General features: G+C 43.1%; 1 protein-coding gene and 1 long non-coding RNA gene across 3 annotated transcripts in view; one reads left to right on the forward strand and one right to left on the reverse strand.

The window, feature by feature from the left end:
- The window catches only part of LOC119489311, a 13290-nt gene extending 12977 nt beyond the window's left edge, over positions 1-313 (forward strand). The window contains exon 4 of the long non-coding RNA XR_005207150.1: positions 1-313. This exon is cut by the window's left edge and continues 348 nt beyond it. This is a non-coding gene — a long non-coding RNA (uncharacterized LOC119489311).
- Positions 1-17500, reverse strand: part of cacna1fb (calcium channel, voltage-dependent, L type, alpha 1F subunit) — a 43451-nt gene that overhangs the window by 10336 nt on the left and 15615 nt on the right. For both annotated transcript variants that reach the window (XM_037771550.1, XM_037771549.1), the window contains 28 exons: positions 17146-17297; positions 16914-17066; positions 16554-16750; positions 16372-16475; positions 16129-16280; positions 15343-15417; positions 14916-14997; positions 14022-14048; positions 13784-13944; positions 12601-12826; positions 12317-12524; positions 12110-12230; positions 10977-11049; positions 10715-10808; positions 10588-10648; positions 10362-10464; positions 9267-9396; positions 6880-6939; positions 6689-6795; positions 5915-6002; positions 5082-5189; positions 4402-4454; positions 4138-4284; positions 2649-2850; positions 2347-2505; positions 1896-2006; positions 1622-1705; positions 453-581 (listed from right to left, as the gene is read on the reverse strand). In XM_037771550.1, coding sequence (XP_037627478.1) covers positions 453-581; positions 1622-1705; positions 1896-2006; positions 2347-2505; positions 2649-2850; positions 4138-4284; positions 4402-4454; positions 5082-5189; positions 5915-6002; positions 6689-6795; positions 6880-6939; positions 9267-9396; positions 10362-10464; positions 10588-10648; positions 10715-10808; positions 10977-11049; positions 12110-12230; positions 12317-12524; positions 12601-12826; positions 13784-13944; positions 14022-14048; positions 14916-14997; positions 15343-15417; positions 16129-16280; positions 16372-16475; positions 16554-16750; positions 16914-17066; positions 17146-17297 — 3367 coding nt within the window. The remainder of the gene's footprint in view (positions 1-452; positions 582-1621; positions 1706-1895; positions 2007-2346; positions 2506-2648; positions 2851-4137; positions 4285-4401; positions 4455-5081; positions 5190-5914; positions 6003-6688; positions 6796-6879; positions 6940-9266; positions 9397-10361; positions 10465-10587; positions 10649-10714; positions 10809-10976; positions 11050-12109; positions 12231-12316; positions 12525-12600; positions 12827-13783; positions 13945-14021; positions 14049-14915; positions 14998-15342; positions 15418-16128; positions 16281-16371; positions 16476-16553; positions 16751-16913; positions 17067-17145; positions 17298-17500) is intronic.

Raw genomic sequence — 17500 nt, forward strand, 5'->3', positions numbered from 1 at the left:
GGTGTAAACGAGAATTCATTAAGGATTTTGGAAAAGACAATGGTGTTAAGAGAGTCCGACTGCACTTGCTACTAGGCTACTTAATTATGATGTTATGATGCATGTCCACCGTGGTGAAACTACAACGTTCCAAAGATGAACTACAAAAGGTGCTGCTTCCCCTCGTGCGTTCTTAAAACCCCCCTCCAGCCAGTTTTACTTCCTGTTTTTTGGTTAACGTTCAGACCCGTTAGGAACCTTCCTAAGAGGAAAAAGACTATTCGACTGCAGCCGAGGATTCATAATAATACAGCGTGCCCTGTCAGCCCCGCCCCCTGTGATTAGCCCTGCCCCCTGTGGTTAGCCCTGCCCCCTGTGGTTAGCCCCGCCCCCTGTGGTTAGCCCCGCCCCCTGTGGTTAGCCCTGCCCCCTGTGGTTAGCCCCGCCCCCTGTGGTTAGCCCCGCCCCCTGACCTGCAGTGATTTGATGAAGGTCCACAGCAGCGTACGAATCCCCTCCCCTTTACTCAGCAGCTTGACCAATCGCATCACTCGAAACAGACGGAAGAAGGTGATCGACACCCGAGAGCTGTCCTCCCCACTCTGAGAGAGAGAGAGACAGAGAGAGACAGATTGAGAGAGACAGGGAGAGAGAGAGACAGAGAGACAGAAAGACAGACAGAGAGAGAGAGACAGAGAGAGAGAGACAGGGAGAGACAGAGAGAGAGAGAGACGGGGAGCGAGAGAGACAGAGAGACAGACAGACAGAGAGAGAGACAGGGAGAGACAGAGAGAGAGAGACAGGGAGAGAGAGAGACAGAGAGACAGACAGACAGAGAGAGAGAGAGAGAGAGACAGAGAGAGACAGAGAGAGAGAGACAGGGAGAGAGAGAGAGACAGAGACAGACAGACAGACAGAGAGAGAGACAGGGAGACAGAGAGACAAACAAAGAGACAGATCGAGAGAGAGAGAGAGACAGACAGAGAGACCAACAAAGAGAGAGCGAAAGAGAGAGAGAGAGCGACAGGGAGAGACAGACAGAGAGACAGAGAGAGATAGACAAACAGACAGACAGAGAGAGAGAGAGGAAGATAGAGAGAGACAGACAAACAGACAGACAGAGAGAGAGAGAGAGAGAGACAGGGAGAGACAGACAGAGAGACAGCGAGAGACAGACAAACAGACAGAGAGAGAGAGAGAGCGACAGGGAGAGACAGACAGAGAGACAGAGAGAGAGACAGAGAGAGACAGACAGAGAGACAGAGAGAGAGAGAGAGAGAGACAGAGAGAGACAGACAGACAGCTGTTTGGGTCAAACTATATTATCAATTTAACAGACTTCTGTTTTCAGCTTTTAAATGAGACATTGTCATCATGTGATGTACACAATATCACATACTAATAATATTAATAATAATTAATATTATTAATATGATTGTACAAGATGTTTTACAGTATCTGATGTGTATTAATTAAAGAATAAACTAATGTGAGAATGATGAAGTGATTCCTTTCAGTACCAGCAGAGGGCAGCGTGCTCCAGTCTACAGACTGAATGATCCATCTTCATGATATTGTTCAGTCTCTAGTGTAAAGAAGTAAAGAATCACAACACAACACCTCCACCTGTTTGAGTACTCACACTGAACTCAGTGACCACAATGTCGACGACACTGCCGACCACAATCAGAGCATCAAACGAGTTCCAGGCGTCCACAAAGTAATGCTGCAGGGAAGAGAAGTGATATCATCACCTCCCATTCATCAAACACTTATGTCACACTTAAACATGACGCTAAACATCGTCCTCATTAACCTGTGAATACCCGTGTTTTAATGAAGAACAGATATCAGGCTGTGATACACACACTACAGTATAGTAGTTATTATTATCCAGGTGCGTTTGGTTTTCTCACCCTGAGTCTGAGAGCGAGCAGCTTCAGCAGCATCTCCACAGTGAAGAGTCCAGTAAACACCATGTTGAGGATGTCCATGATGTGGCTGAAGGTCTTAGACTGTTCATAGTGCTGCAGGACAGAAGCACACAGCAGGAACACCAGTCATTATAATATATATAATTTATAATAGAAAAAACACCAGTCATTAAAATATATATCGTTTCTAATAAACAAACACCAGTCTACTGTATCACTGCATCATTTATAATATAATAAACATCAGTCCACTGTATCATTGCATCATTTATAATATAATAAACAACAGTCCACTGTATCATTGCATCATTTATAATAGAAGAAAGGTCTTCAGGTTTTTACGTGATGTGCTGGATGAGTGTTCGTCAGGTGAAGACCACTGACTCAGAACGACAGTAAACAGAGTTACAGTATGTGTGTGTGTTTTATTTACCTGGACAGCCAGAGTGACGGTGTTGAGCAGGATGAGGACGAACATGACGTACTCGAATCCTGTCGAGTTGATGATGGACCAGAACTTATACTGAACCGGATTCTTTGGGATGTAAAGTTTCAGTGGCTGAGCCTTCAGAGCGTACTCCACACACTGACGCTGTTCAGAGAGAGGAAAGGGTTAATATGTACTACTGTACTAACAGAGCGTACTACTGTACTGCACTGCATCTCAAATTAATCTTCAGGTTCCCAGCTTTCAGATGATGTACATGACTTCTATGTGACATGATGACTGAGTACCTGGTTCTTGTCCAGCTCACAGTTCTTGTACTCCTGCTCTCCCTGCTCTCTGAAGGTGATGATGACGAAACCCACAAAGATGTTCATCATGAAGAAGGCGATGATGATGATGTAGACGATGAAGAAGATGGAGATCTCCACCCGGTAGTTGTAGATGGGACCAGTGTTCTCCCCGTTAGCGTCGATGGCTTTATACAGCAGCCTGGAGAGACAGGGGTTAAATGTGCTCAAGTATAGTACTGAAATACAAATTATACTTTTCTTGAGTATTTACACTTGTACTTATTATACTTACATACTTTAAAGGTCCCATATTGTAAAAAATGAGATTTGCATGTCTTTTATATTGTAAAGCAGGTTTAAGTGCCTTATAAATACTGTTAAACTATCAAAATGCTCAATCTACGGAGAGATACACACAGCCTGTATTCAGAAATTGTGTGTTTGAAACAAGCCGATAGGATTTCTATCCATTTGTGATGTCACAAATATACAATATTTAGACCATTACACGGTTTTAAACGTAAATATTCCAAATGTGTCCCAGTTTATTTCCTGTTGCAGAGTATGTAAATAACATCAGCTGACAGGAAGTAAACATGGACCCAAACTGTTGCCTGGCAACGCAATTCTGTTGCCATTCCGTTGCAATTCCGTTGAAATGCACTAAAACGGAGCGTTTCAGACAGAGGGGTAAATACAGGTATATTCAGGCAGACAGTACGAGGAAAATAAAGTTTATTTTTTAACATTACAGCATGTAAAGATGTTCTAGTAGAAACACAAAATACAAGTATGAACCTGAAAATGAGCACGATATGAGACCTTTAACTAAAGCAAACTGTTCAAGGCAGTACTTTTACTGTGACAGTATTTTCACTTTAGATGTTCCGATACCATTTCTTCCTTCCCGATACGATTCCGATACCTGAACTTGAGGTATCAGCTGATACCAAGTACCGATCCGATACCAGCGCGATAAAAATATATACATATATAAGAAGTCTTCATACTGGACGTATCGCCGTTTTACTGGTTAGATTTTCATTAAAAGGCTGACATTTTCCTCACTCTGACTGCCGTTACACTGCACTGCCGTTGTTTGCTATCGTCACCTGACAAACTACCTGCAATCAGTTCTTCTTCGCTGCTCTAAAACAGTAGTAGCCAGTGGCAGCCATGATACCTCCAGGGCGACAGCACAGTGAAGACTACTGTTTTAAAGAATTGATTTACGGTTAAACAAGTTGATTTTGTTCTGGGTTAATAAATTATGGTATCGGATCGGTGCATAGACTGGTGTACTCGCCGATACCCGACTTTTGGGCAGTATCGGACGCATTTCCAATACTGGTATCGGTATAACTCTAATTTTCACAGCCTGGTATTGGTACTTTTACTGCAGTAAAGGATCTGAGTACTTCCTCCAGCACTGCATCAGTCTGTTTTCGTTCTGTTAAAGTTAATAAAGTTTGAAGTGAAGACTCACGCGGGCCAGCCCTCGAAGGTGGAGACGGTGAAGAGCGCCATCATCCCCATCAGCACGTTATCAAAGTTAAAGTCACTGTTCAGCCAGATCCTCTCTCTGACCATCGGGTGGCTCACATCGCCGTCTTTATACACCACGAAGGTCCCTCTGACAAACACACACACACACACAGTAATAATGTTGATGATGCAATGTGATGTCAGATCTCAGCAGTTATTTCAAACAGAAGCTGGTCTCTGAGAGTTGAGGAATTAATAAACATACTTGCACTGTTCAGGAGTGTGTTTGGCTTCGTCTGTGCAGCGATAGAATTTACCCTGAAACACACATTAATTAAATCAGTTAGAATATAAAGGAGATCACATTCAAACAGGAAGTCATGAACAAAAGACACTTTACTGACAAAAGTAACACCCAAGCAAGGAAACACTTTTACCAGAAATAAATGTTAATTAACAAGGAAGAGAGAAAAACGAAAGAAAAGGAGGAGAAACAACATCATTATCAACATCTGTCCATCTCCACTATTCAGGTATAAATCTGTAAAGATCTCAGATGTTATAGAGGAGGTTAAAACAGAAATCACTTCCTGTTGGAAACAAGATGATTCGGTTTGACAATCAGTAGTAGAGTAGGTAGAGTAGAGTAGAGTGTCCTCCAGCCATCTGAAAATAACTATGTCTCTGTGGACATCGTCTTTCTCCTGTGAGACTATTTGACTTGGTTTATATACACTGAAACAGGTCAGAAATATTACAACTAAATACATGTAAAACACTTGAATTTTGATTGATTTAGAGACTAATTAAACTTTTTCCAAGAAGACATACGCTATATATGCAGTATATATATATATATATGTATATATATATATATACAGAGAGAGAGAGAGAGAGAGAGAGAGAGAGAGTTACAGCATTGTTTAGGAAGAAGAAAAGTGTCACCTTGAAAAGTTGGACTCCAATGCAGGCGAACATGAACTGCAGCAGCGTCGTGACAATCATGATGTTTCCGATCGTCTTGATGGCCACAAACACACACTGGACCACATGCTGCAAAACAAACACACACACACACAACACACACACACACACACACACACACACACACACACAATAAGAACAGAAATATTAAAGGTGCCGTAGAGCGTAGAGTACTGTGACAACATCCTGGATCAGTGACAATAGAAAACATAATAAGCCTCCTCCATTGTCACGGATACCAGTCGCAGCGTCTCCTCCATATATGGACGCTGCTAATGACAGCAGAGACAGCACAGTACCTACTTTACAAGCCGTCTAGCTGAATTCCTCTTACCACCAACCTGTCAGTGTGTCCTCAGCTGCCAAATATGAAGACCGGTAGCCTGCACCTATAACCAGCTGTGAGACGGTGTTTAGGAGAGGTTGGTAGCTTCCTCTAGGCTAGAGTCAAAGGTTCAGGCCTCCTCTAAAACACACACCTGTTGAAACTCTTCATTGACCATGACAACGTCCACAGACGTTAGCAATGCAGTTTACACCTACTTAGATTCCCAATAGTAACCACAAGGGACACATACACACACAGTGTGGGGGGCCAATGGCCCCTCAGCTCCCCTGCTTCAGCCGGTCCTGACTAACTGGTCCTTACTAACTGCCGGTCTGAAAATGTTATTTTCACCAGATAAAGGGACCTGATGTGGATCAGATTTACAGGGCGATGCAGGATCTAACTTCCTGTTATTCTGGTATTTAACTGCTTTAAATCCACATAAACTCAGTCGGAGTGTAGTTACCTTCAGTCCTTTGGCTCTGTTGATGGCCCTCAGAGGTCGGAGCACCCGGAGGACTCGGAGGATCTTCACCACCGAGATGGCACTGGAGCTGCAGACACAAACAGACACACTGAGTCAGTCAGATGCTACAACAGACTTAGTTAAGAGTTGTAGCTGTTGTTATCTCCCACTAGAGGGCAACGCACACACACTACTGATCAGCTATAAAGGATCAATGCTTCACGTTTGAGTCCATCCCTATTGATCAGTTTCTCAGTAATCTATCAGTGTTTACAGTGATTTTCATTGGTGACTTTGAGACATTGATTTCAGCTATCGGTGTTGTAAATCAACCCTAACCAGCAACTATTATAAGTATTTCTGTATTAGTTCATTGGTAATAATGTTAAACAACTGACTTTGTTTCTTTCATAGACATGTTTCTGTCTCTGTTAGAGGAGGTTGCTGTTTAAAACCACCAGGTTTAATTCTCTTCAGGGGTTAGTTGAGCTGCAGGTTTCCTAAAGGCAGCAAAGTGCTGGTTTCCCAACAGCCATGGGCCTAGCAGAGGGGTTTGTCAAGTAGCCTTTTGTACTTTTGAACTGTTTTATTTCATATATATTATATCATATTCCTACAATGTCCACGTATAACCTACCAGTCTGAACGATATTCTTTTAGTCTGGTGAAAAGATACAAATTAAATCATACACCTGGGGAAGATTTACTGCCTCCATTTCTTCTATGAGGCTTTTATATGTCTAGAATGGCGGCTAATGTTGATTTGATACTGACTGAAGGAAGAAGGAGACCAGTGAGACGCTGACGACCAGCAGATCCAACAAGTTGAACCAGTTTCTGCAGAAAGAGCCCTGATGGAGGAACGCTCCGTGGACCATCATCTGTCACACAAAGGGATGAGGTCAGCATTACATCAAGAGAAGAAGAAAAAGAGTTATTTCATCCTATCTGAAGGTGGTTTTTACCTTAAACAGAATCTCCACAGTGAAAATGGAGGTGAATGCGTAGTCCGCATAACCCAGAATCTACACAAACAAACACAAATATTGAATAAATACACACATCATATGAACATAGAGACACTCAGTTCCAGATTATGGTTTTAACTTAATCTTCATGGGCCGATTTACTCCAGTATGACGACACGGACTCAACCCCCAAAATCGTTGTCCTTTCCATGCAGAGCAGGAGTGGGACCAAGGAAGTTCATGGAAGTCTGTCCATCGCCATCTTTAGGCTCTGGGGTCTTTTACATACAGAGTCATTGGTCTTGACTTTTCACTTTTCTGTCCTGAAATTGGACTCATCTGTTTTATCGTGGGTTGTGTTGGTCTTTACTTGGGACTTGACTCATGCAAGTCCAAGTCCAAAGTGATGAGTCCCACGTCAAAACCATCAAATACCAAGTTGAGACAGATAATTCCCCAGTCAACACAGGTTAGTTCCAAGTCAAGGCGGGAAAGCCTTAAACCAAGCCCGGTAAATCCCAAGTCAAGACCAAAAGTTCACAGGTCAAGACAGGTATATCCCAAGTTAGGTCAGATAAGTCACATATCATGACCAACAAGTCAAACATCAAGTCAAGAAGGGCAAGTCCCAAGTTGAGACTGTTTAGTCCTACATCAAGACCAATAAGTCCCAATTTAAGACTACAAGTCCCACATCAAGACAGTTGAGTTTTAAGTCAAGACAGGTCAGGTCCGAAGGCACAATGGGTATGTTCCAAATCAGGATCAACAAGTCCCAAGTTGAGACAGATAATTTCCCAGTCTAAACTAGAAGTCCTGATGCAAGACCAACAAGTCCTAAATCAAGACCATCAAATCCTAATTTGAGACAGATAATTCCCGTGCCAATGCAGGTAAATCCCAAATCAAGATCAAAGGTTCACAAGTCAAGACTAACAAGTCCCAAGTCAATAAAACTAGGTCCCAAGTCAAGACCAAAATTTCAAAGGTCAGGACTGTTTTTTCCAAAGTCAAGACTGGTATGTCCCAAGTCAGACAGGTCAGGTCCGAAGGCAAGAGAAGTATGTTCCAAGTCAGGATCAACAAGTCCCAACTTGAGACTGATAATTCCCAGTTCCCCTGCCATTACAGGCAAGACTGGTATGTCCCAAGTCAGGTCAGGTAAGTCACAAATCAAGACCAAAAGTTAGAAAGGACACGTCCCAAGTTGAGACAGATAATTCCCAGTCCAAACAGGAAGTCCTGACGCAAGACCAACAAGTCCTAATTTGAGATGGATAATTCCCCGGCCATTACAGGCAAATCCCAAGTCAAGATCAAAGATTCACAAGTCAAGACCAACAAGTACCAAGTCAAAATCAATACATTCCACATTAAGACAGTTATGTCCCAAGTCAGGTCAGGTATGTCACAAATCAAGACCAAAAGTTCACAAGTCAAGAAGGGCAAGTCCTACGTTGAGACCATTGAGTCCTAAGTTAAGACCATCAAGTCCATCAAGTGAACCGAACTCTAGTGCACTTGGAAACGAACAGTGAGCCACGTTCTCAGGCGGACCACAGTTCAGTTGTTTGGTCCGCGAGTCCAGAGTTCAATGAGCTTTCACAACGGCCCAAACCAACTGGACTATCCGACGAAACGCTCCAGAGTTTGGTTAAAATGGTATGAAGACATCCCAAGTCGCAGATGAAAATTACATAATTTTTGAAGTTGTTTGTACGGAATACGCAGGTTTTTATCCAGAACAGAGGCGGCTAATAAAGAGTTAACATTCTGTGTGTGTGTGTATATATACAGTATGTGTGCGTTGATTGTATGTTAGTAGTAATTTCTTTCCTCAGCTGCTGCTAATTGCTATGTCTTGCATGAAGCCAGCTGCTGCACAGTGTGTCAGTGTGTGTCAAGTGTGTGTGTGTGTGTGTGTGTGTGTACAGTTATCTGAGGATCAGACAGTAAACTGGTGATTTTCTCTCCATGTGTTTCCATGAGTTTCCCTCTTTAACCCGGTTAGTCACTGACCCACTTCTGCTGTGTAATCTGCTGAAGCCCCGCCCATAGCTCAAACCACAGAGGTGTGTCAACGACATCATCACCATCATCAACGGCATCATCATCGTGATGAGACCTGCACATCAGGACCTTATCTTATCAAATCAACAGTTTCACTAGATCGCACCACAAGCATGTTAGCATGTTAGAATGTTGCTACACGTTGATCAGCTAAAGCAGCACTTACAGACATTAAATCAGATAAAAACTTTATTTATCCTGAGGGACGTTGTTGTGGGAAAAAGTGCAAATAAAACCCAAATAGAAACAGTACAGATTACCAACAACGCCAGAAAGCAGAACCAGAAGATCCGCTGGTGGTTTGAGAGACTCACGTTGTTCCTGAATGAGTGGGCTCTGATTGGATCCTCGGCAGCCAATGAGCAGCTGCTGAGGATGATGAAGACGAGGATGAGGTTGGTGAAGATGTGGTGGTGGATCAGAGTGTGACAAGCCCTACGGATACTGCAGACAGACAGACAAACAGACAGACAGACAGAGAGAGAAGGACTTCCTGTTAAAAGTAATCCAACACAGTCGCACAGCAGTTCGGGAAATAGTTTGGTTCTCTTTACGTTACCTTTTGGTTCTCTATACGTTACCTTTTGGTTCTCTACATGTTACCTTTTGGTTCTCTATATGTTACCTTTTGGTTAACTACATGTTACCTTTTGGTTCTCTATATGTTACCTTTAGATTTTCTATATGTTACCTTTTGGTTCTCTATACGTTACCTTTGGTTCTCTATATGTTACCTTTTGGTTCTCTACATGTTACCTTTTGGTTCTCTATACGTTACCTTTTGGTTCTCTATACGTTACCTTTAGTTCTCTATATGTTACCTTTTGGTTCTCTACATGTTACCTCTTGGTTCTCTATACGTTACCTTTTGGTTCTCTATACGTTACCTTTTGGTTTTCTATATGTTACCTTTGGTTCTCTATATGTTACCTTTTGGTTCTCTACATGTTACCTCTTGGTTCTCTATACGTTACCTTTTGGTTCTCTATACGTTACCTTTTGGTTCTCTACATGTTAACTTTTGGTTCTCTATATGTTACCTTTTGGTTCTCTATACGTTACCTTTTGGTTCTCTACATGTTAACTTTTGGTTCTCTACATGTTACCTCTTGGTTCTCTATACGTTACCTTTTGGTTCTCTACATGTTAACTTTTGGTTCTCTATATGTTACCTTTTGGTTCTCTATATTTTACCTTTTGGTTCTCTATACGTTCCCTTTTGGTTCTCTATACGTTACCTTGACCCCTCTTTTTAGGGGACTCACCATCACAGTCCAGTCCAGCTGCTGCACTCCCCCAGATGTTCTCTGTATCATCACTACTGTGTTTGTCACGATTTTGAGAGAGAGGCTAGCTGGATCAATGGATCAATAGTGCGACCGTATCAATAACACAATCAGGACACTCACGGGTTTGTCTTGCTGAGGCAGAAGAACGCACTGCCTTCTGGGATAGGAAGAACCTTCTCCTTAGGAGGAGCCAGGTCGGCCATCTTTAACTGGACTCCTCCATCTGACAGGAGGAAGAGAGAGAGGAGAGATATACTTCTATATAAAGTCTATATAATGTTAAAGACCACTGATGTCATATTTTCCTCAGTGTTCAGTCTGGTAATCTAATTAGAAATAAACTGACCGTCTTCTCCTTCAGGGAGCTCCTCTTCCTCCTCGTACTCGGTGTCTTCATCGATGTCCACCTGCAGAGACAAACAGCTGTCACACTGACGGACATTTAACATTACAGAGTAAAGTCAGATGTTCACCTTCACTTCTTCTTCTTCTTCTTCTTCTTCTTCTTCTTCCTCTTCTGCCTTTCCTTCTCCTACAACCTCCTCCTTCGGTCCTTCTGTCTTCTTACTGGAGAAACAACAGGAAATAATAAACTCTTTGTTCCCCTCCTTCTGTCGTCTCCATCTCTCCTCTGTTTCATCCTTCCATCCTGTTTTTGATTCCTTTACCACGATACCTTCTTCACCTCCTCTCCCTCCCTTCCTTCTTCCTTCCCCTCATCCCTCCGTCACTCACTCTGTCTTCTTGTCTCCGTCTCCTCCTGCCAGGTTGTCCACAGCGATGGCCAAGAAGACGTTCAGCAGGATGTCTGACACATGTTAAGAACACGCAACACGCAACACGCAACACGCAACACGCAACACGCAACACGTAACAACATCCAACTCTATTCTACTGAACCTCACTGCATCTATCTGACACCTACTTTACACATTCAGATTGATAAATCATTGATATAAAACTGTTTTATATCTATGTATAAAACTGTTCAAGTACAGCTGAAACCATTAATCCATTAATCAATGAGTCCATTAAATCAATTAGTCCATTTATCAATTAATCCATTTGTCAATGAGTCCATTAAATCAATGAGTCCATTAATCAATTAGTCCATTTATCAATTAATTTGTCAATGAGTCCATTAAACCAATGAGTCCATTAATCAATGAGTCCATTAAATCAATGAGTCCATTAATCAATGAGTCCATTAAACCAATGAGTCCCTTAATCAATGAGTCCATTAAATCAATGAGTCCATTAATCAATGAGTCCATTAATCAATGAGTCCATTTATCAATGAGTCCATTAATCAATGAGTCCATTAATCAATTAGTCCATTTATCAATGAGTCCATTAATCAATGAGTCCATTAAATCAATGAGTCCATTAATCAATGAGTCCATTAATCAATGAGTCCATTAAATCAATGAGTCCATTAATCAATGAGTCCATTAAACCAATGAGTCCCTTAATCAATGAGTCCATTAAATCAATGAGTCCATTAATCAATGAGTCCATTAATCAATGAGTCCATTTATCAATGAGTCCATTAATCAATGAGTCCATTAATCAATTAGTCCATTTATCAATGAGTCCATTAATCAATTAGTCCATTAATCAATTAGTCCATTTATCAATGGGTCCATTAATCAATTAGTCCATTAATCAATTAGTCCATTTATCAATGAGTCTATTAATCAATTAGTCCATTAATCAATTAGTCCATTTATCAATGAGTCCATCAATTTTAAGGGCCACATGTAGTTAGTTGTTACCACTGTTACAAAAAGGAAATGTTCCTGTGTAGACTTTGTTGATGATGTCTGTGAACGCCTCACTGAGACGATGACATCACAGGTGAAGGATACAGTTACCACAGATGAAGAGGATGACGAAGTAAACGCACACGATCATCCCTGGAAACACGGGGCCGCCGTACGCCATGATGCCATCATACATCACCATGTTCCAGTCCTCGCCGGTCAGGATCTGCACACACAGTCAGCACCAGGATGAGCGGCGAGCAGAGGGACAACACGAGACAGACGGCGGCCTCTGAGCCTCAGGTGAGTTACCTGGAAGCAGGTGAGCAGCGCCTGGGGGAAGGCGTCAAAGGTGCTGCGTTTGGTCTGTGTCTCGTCGAAGTTGAACTTCCCTCCGAAGAGCTGCATGCCGAGCAGAGCGAAGATGATGAGGAAGAGGAAGAGCAGGAGCAGCAGGGAGGCGATGGACTTCATGGAGTTCAGCAGGGACGCCACCAGATTGGACAGAGCCGTCCAATGGCTGAGCAGACGCAGAGTGAGGTCAGAGCATGACTCAGTAAGGAGCTGTATGAGCGGGGTCAGGTGTGTTTCCTCACCGTGTCACCTTGAAGATCCTCAGCAGGCGGACGCAGCGCAGCACGGAGATGCCCAGCGGTGGCATGATGCCCAGCTCCACCAGGATGGTCTCCACGATGCCGCCGCACACCACGAAGCAGTCGAAGCGGTTAAAGAACGCCACGAAGTAGTGAGCCAGACCCAGACTGTACATCTTCAGCAGCATCTCCACGGTGAACAGAGACAGCAGCACCTTGTTGGCGATGTCTGCAGGCAGAGAGACACGCTTCAATACGTTAGATCACATCTCTGAAGTCACAGGCTGCAGACTTATTACATTCATAAATGATTCACAGAAATTACAGTTATAATGCTGATATCTGCTGTCCTGTGTGTGTGTGTGTGTGTAATAGGGATGTCACGGTACCAGAAATCTAGTAGTCAAAACCAATACCAGTGAATTTCCACGATTCTCGATACCAAATTTGATACCACGGTAAAAACAAAACAAAACAACAATAAATCACATGTAATTCTACACGTACTCTTTTATTAAAAACATTGGAACATTACAAAAAACAGAGGCATGTAGCCTTTAAGTAATATATAAAAAGAATTGACCCATTTTGTTAATTTTGGCGTATCAGCGGCATGCTATCAATCGATAGTCAGACGACGGACACAACATACTGACCATGAACGCATCCGGTCCGTCAGCTCAGAGTAGTAGGAGCAGAGGATTTGTTGTCGAAGTGAAAAGCAAACGCACCTATTAGGCAATATTTCACGTTTAATCCCAATGCTATAAGGGAACCATAATGTTAATGAGGTAATTGCCGCGAGGCGGATGGAGCCGTCACAGCCGGTGTGCATGGAGCAGCGGCGCCATGTAGACCCACGCAGCGGAGCCCCGCAGCAAAAGCGCTACCGGAGAGGCCAGACACACCGCCACCCGACGGTAAAGATCAGAGTCAGCGCTCTGCACATGTTGACCGTAATCTTTCTTGTAAAATGTTCGGTGTAATCGGTAACATCGGTGTTGTCACAAGTTTATTAACCGGTGGGAAAATTTTCCTCACTGTCACATCCCTATCACTGACCATTACAGGCATCGTACGGTACCGTCGGTACTGTAGAAAAAGAGTACCGTCACTTTTTTTAGAATTTTGGCATCGACTTGGTACCGAAGTATTGGTTCTCGTGACATCCCTAGTGTGTTGCTACCTTGGGCTTGTGTCAGCCAATCAGGTTGGTTGTAGTGCTCGGAAGCGCTGAGGGAGGTGTTGAGGAAGACGAGCAGCAGAACCAGCCAATAGAAGGTCACCGATTTGACAGCGGTGCGACAGTTCCTGCGACAGACTCGGTTCCAGCGCCGCAGCGTCCGACTGAGAGAGAGGAGAGAGTCAGCTGTGTGATGGAGGAAACGCTTCTCTCCTGAATGTCTGACAGTCAGTGAACTCACCAGCAGCTGATCTTCATCATCCGAGAGCTGAAACGAGACGGAAGTTAGTTCAACAACTAGTCTGATGTTTCGAACATGGCGCAGACCCCACGTGTGGTCAGACTGTCTGTTGGACTTTAAGCTGTTTTTACAGGATGAGATTGATGTGTTCGTCCTCTCTTCTAATTCTCTCTCTAATATCTATTTTATATTATTGTGAAAACATCTCCTTCAAACAACTGTCTTTATTCAAGTTTCTCGCCAAAAACTTGATTTTACCAAATTACATTTGAACACATCCTGATAATGCTGTAATTTACCTTCCCCCAATAGTCATTTTTCCTAAGCAGAGTTTGAACACCTCATAATAATAGCTCAATGGCACCTCTGTTATCATTAGTAGCTCCATTATTTAACCAACTGTGCTGCCCACCTGCTGCTAACAGGTAACGTGACTAACTCTCCTGTTGATTACAACACAGATTTGTTGTTTGTAGTGTCACATTATCAGGGTCAAAAATAGGGTGCGTCCCCGCAGGTTTAGTAGCGACATGTTTTTGAGCGCTTTTTTTTCTCCCCACCGTGGCTCCGGTCCCAAACAAAATGAAACATGATATGGTGTGCGTATGCATCATTGTGCATGCGTAACTGTCGGAAAGCATTAATACAGAGGAATCGATAGACACGGAGGCACAATATGCCAAGGAAATAAGTGTTTTACCTGTCTGCCAAAGTGGCGGATGGCCGGATGATTTTATCCGCCACTGACAAAAAATGTACCCGCATTTGGTGGGTGGCGGGTGCTAATTTCAGACCCCGTTTCTGGGTTTTATGACTCATTCCTGCAGCTCTCTGTTGTCTCAGGTAACGTCCCTTACAGTCTCACACCTGAGTGAGTGTGTGTGTGTGTGTTACCAGCAGGCCTGGCAGCAGTTGGTGTGTTCCTCGTCGATGTTTTCGGTGTTTTCAGACGCCGTTTCACTGGCAGGAAGACTCGCTATGAGAGAGACAGACAGATAGACAGACAGAGTTTCTCAGGGTCAAGGTCACCATCATTTCACTATGTTTGCCTGAACAACTGTTTAACAGTCTTCTTTATTGACACCAAACCTGCAGCTCTGCTTCATGTCAATATTATTATCAGTGTTCTCTGTTTACTGAGGATACTTAGATCTGATCTGAACGTTGATGTCAGTAAATGTTCTGATTAGAGAGAACCAGGTCAGACAGAGACCGACATAGTACGTCTACATTTAGACGTTTACACCTCGGCAGCAGCACATACTCTGTGTGTGACTATATAAACTACATAAAGAGCTGATATATTAAGAGGAGGTTTCACCGTGTGTTTCAGTGGAGTGACTGAACCATCCAAACTTGCCTCTCTTCTTATCGGACAGATCTCCCAGAGACGGACCTGATGGACCAGAAGAAGAATAAAAACCTTGTTATTTATATTTCATTCATTCATTGAAGAGACAAACAGAAACACTCATCAGTCCACTGAGATTTACTTAGTGACAGAGGTATTCAGATTCTTTACTTCAGTAAAAATACAACAGTTAGAGTCACAGTAAAAGAGCTACATTCTAAATACTACGTGAGTAAAAGTACAGAAGTATCAGCAAAATGTTCAGTAACACTTCATTTTACAGGTCCGCAAATTTCATGGTAATTAGGTGATAATTACTGCCAAATTACCCCAATATTTACCTCAAAGATTATCGGAAATTACTTTATTATAAACATTATTTGATAATTATATGTTAAATAAGCATATAGTGGTTAAAATAGGGCCCGTAGGCTTGAGAAGTAGCTTCTGATCCGGCAAAATCTCACCATTGTGTGACTTATTGTCTACACAAATGTAACCTGGTAGTTAATGCAATGATTCAGGGACTTTTTTAAGAATTTTCAAATAAGTTATTTGCTAATTATTATCTATTTACCAGCAGACATGAAAATAAAACATATCAATTAACTTTGTATTCTTTTACTGGTAATGTATTAAATAAATGACCACCTGTTCTGACTGATACTGATCATATATCGCCTTGCTTACAGTATCGCCATATATTGAATCGCACACACAATACACAGCCCTAAGCTCTGTTATAAAACCTCTTACGTGGGTTTCCGTCCTCGTCCAGCTCGTCCATGTCCTCAGCCTGAGTGATCCAGTCCATGTAGCCACACAGGTCCTCCTCCATCTGCTGCTTCTCCCTCAGCTTCTGGAAGTCTCCCCGAGCCTTCGCCTTCTCCCTCTCCTTACTGAACTCTCTGTAACATTCACACAAACGTCCACACAACGTTTACACCTTGTACAAACTGTAACATGTGTCTGAAGAACATGTTGGGAGACAGGACGGACCCGCTGAGGACTCCCAGAACCAGGTTGAGAACGAAGAAGGAGCCAAAGATCACCAGACTGACGAAGTAAACCCACGGCAGCTCAAAGCCGATGGCGTCATTCATCTGAACACACGGGACAAACAGGAAGTTGTTCAGTCTGTAACTTTCTGAAGACATGAAGAAGAAGCGGAGTGTACTTACCCAGTAGAGGACGTCGGTCCACCCCTCCATCGTGATGCACTGGAACACCGTCAACATGGCGAAGAAGAAGTTGTCAAAGTTGGTGATTCCTCCGTTGGGGCCGTCCCATCGCCCCCGACACTCGGTACCGTTAACGTTGCACTGACGGCCGTTACCAGCGAACGCACACGGCACCGGGTCGTCCTCCGCGTAAGTTTCTGGAAAATAACACAATCCAACACACGTAACTAAGTACATTTACTCAAGAACTGTACTTCAGTGCTTGTACTTTACCGGAGTATTTCCATGTTCTGCTACATTTTACTTCTCCTCAGCCCTAATAATATTATTAATTATTGACGGTATTAGTAGTGTGTGTACCTGCTGATTTGTAGTAGCAGGTCCGGTGCATGCGTCCGATGAAGAGCTCCAGACCGATGATGGCGTAGATGATGATGACGAAGAGAACCAGCAGAGCGATGTGGAGCAGAGGAACCATCGCCTTCATGATGGAGTTCAACACGATCTGCAGACCTGACAGACACACACAGCTTTATATACAGGACACGCACGCACGCGCGCACACACACACCCATACACTCAGTGAACTCACTGGGGACTCCAGAAACCAGTCTGAGGGGCCTCAGGACTCTGAAGGCTCTCAGAGCTTTGACGTCCAGACCTCCAGGTTTCCCCGGCACGTGATGAGTGGTCGCCACCTCGCCAGATTTGTGAGTCATCGTCTCCAAGACGACGCTGAACAACCTGCACAAACAACAACAAAAACAAAAGAAGAGCGAAGTTTAAGATCCACCACACATCAGGAGTTTACGTTGCTGTGTAGTTTCACACATCAAGACTGAACTTAATAATTAAAATCACTCTGATTTTCATGTCAGACTGTGTTGAATGAGTAGAGCCGTTCTGTTCGATAGAGCTGTTCGATAGAGCTGTTATTATTAGAGCGG

The sequence above is a fragment of the Sebastes umbrosus genome, chromosome 6 (genome assembly GCF_015220745.1).
Source record: "Sebastes umbrosus isolate fSebUmb1 chromosome 6, fSebUmb1.pri, whole genome shotgun sequence".
Taxonomy (NCBI): domain Eukaryota; kingdom Metazoa; phylum Chordata; class Actinopteri; order Perciformes; family Sebastidae; genus Sebastes; species Sebastes umbrosus.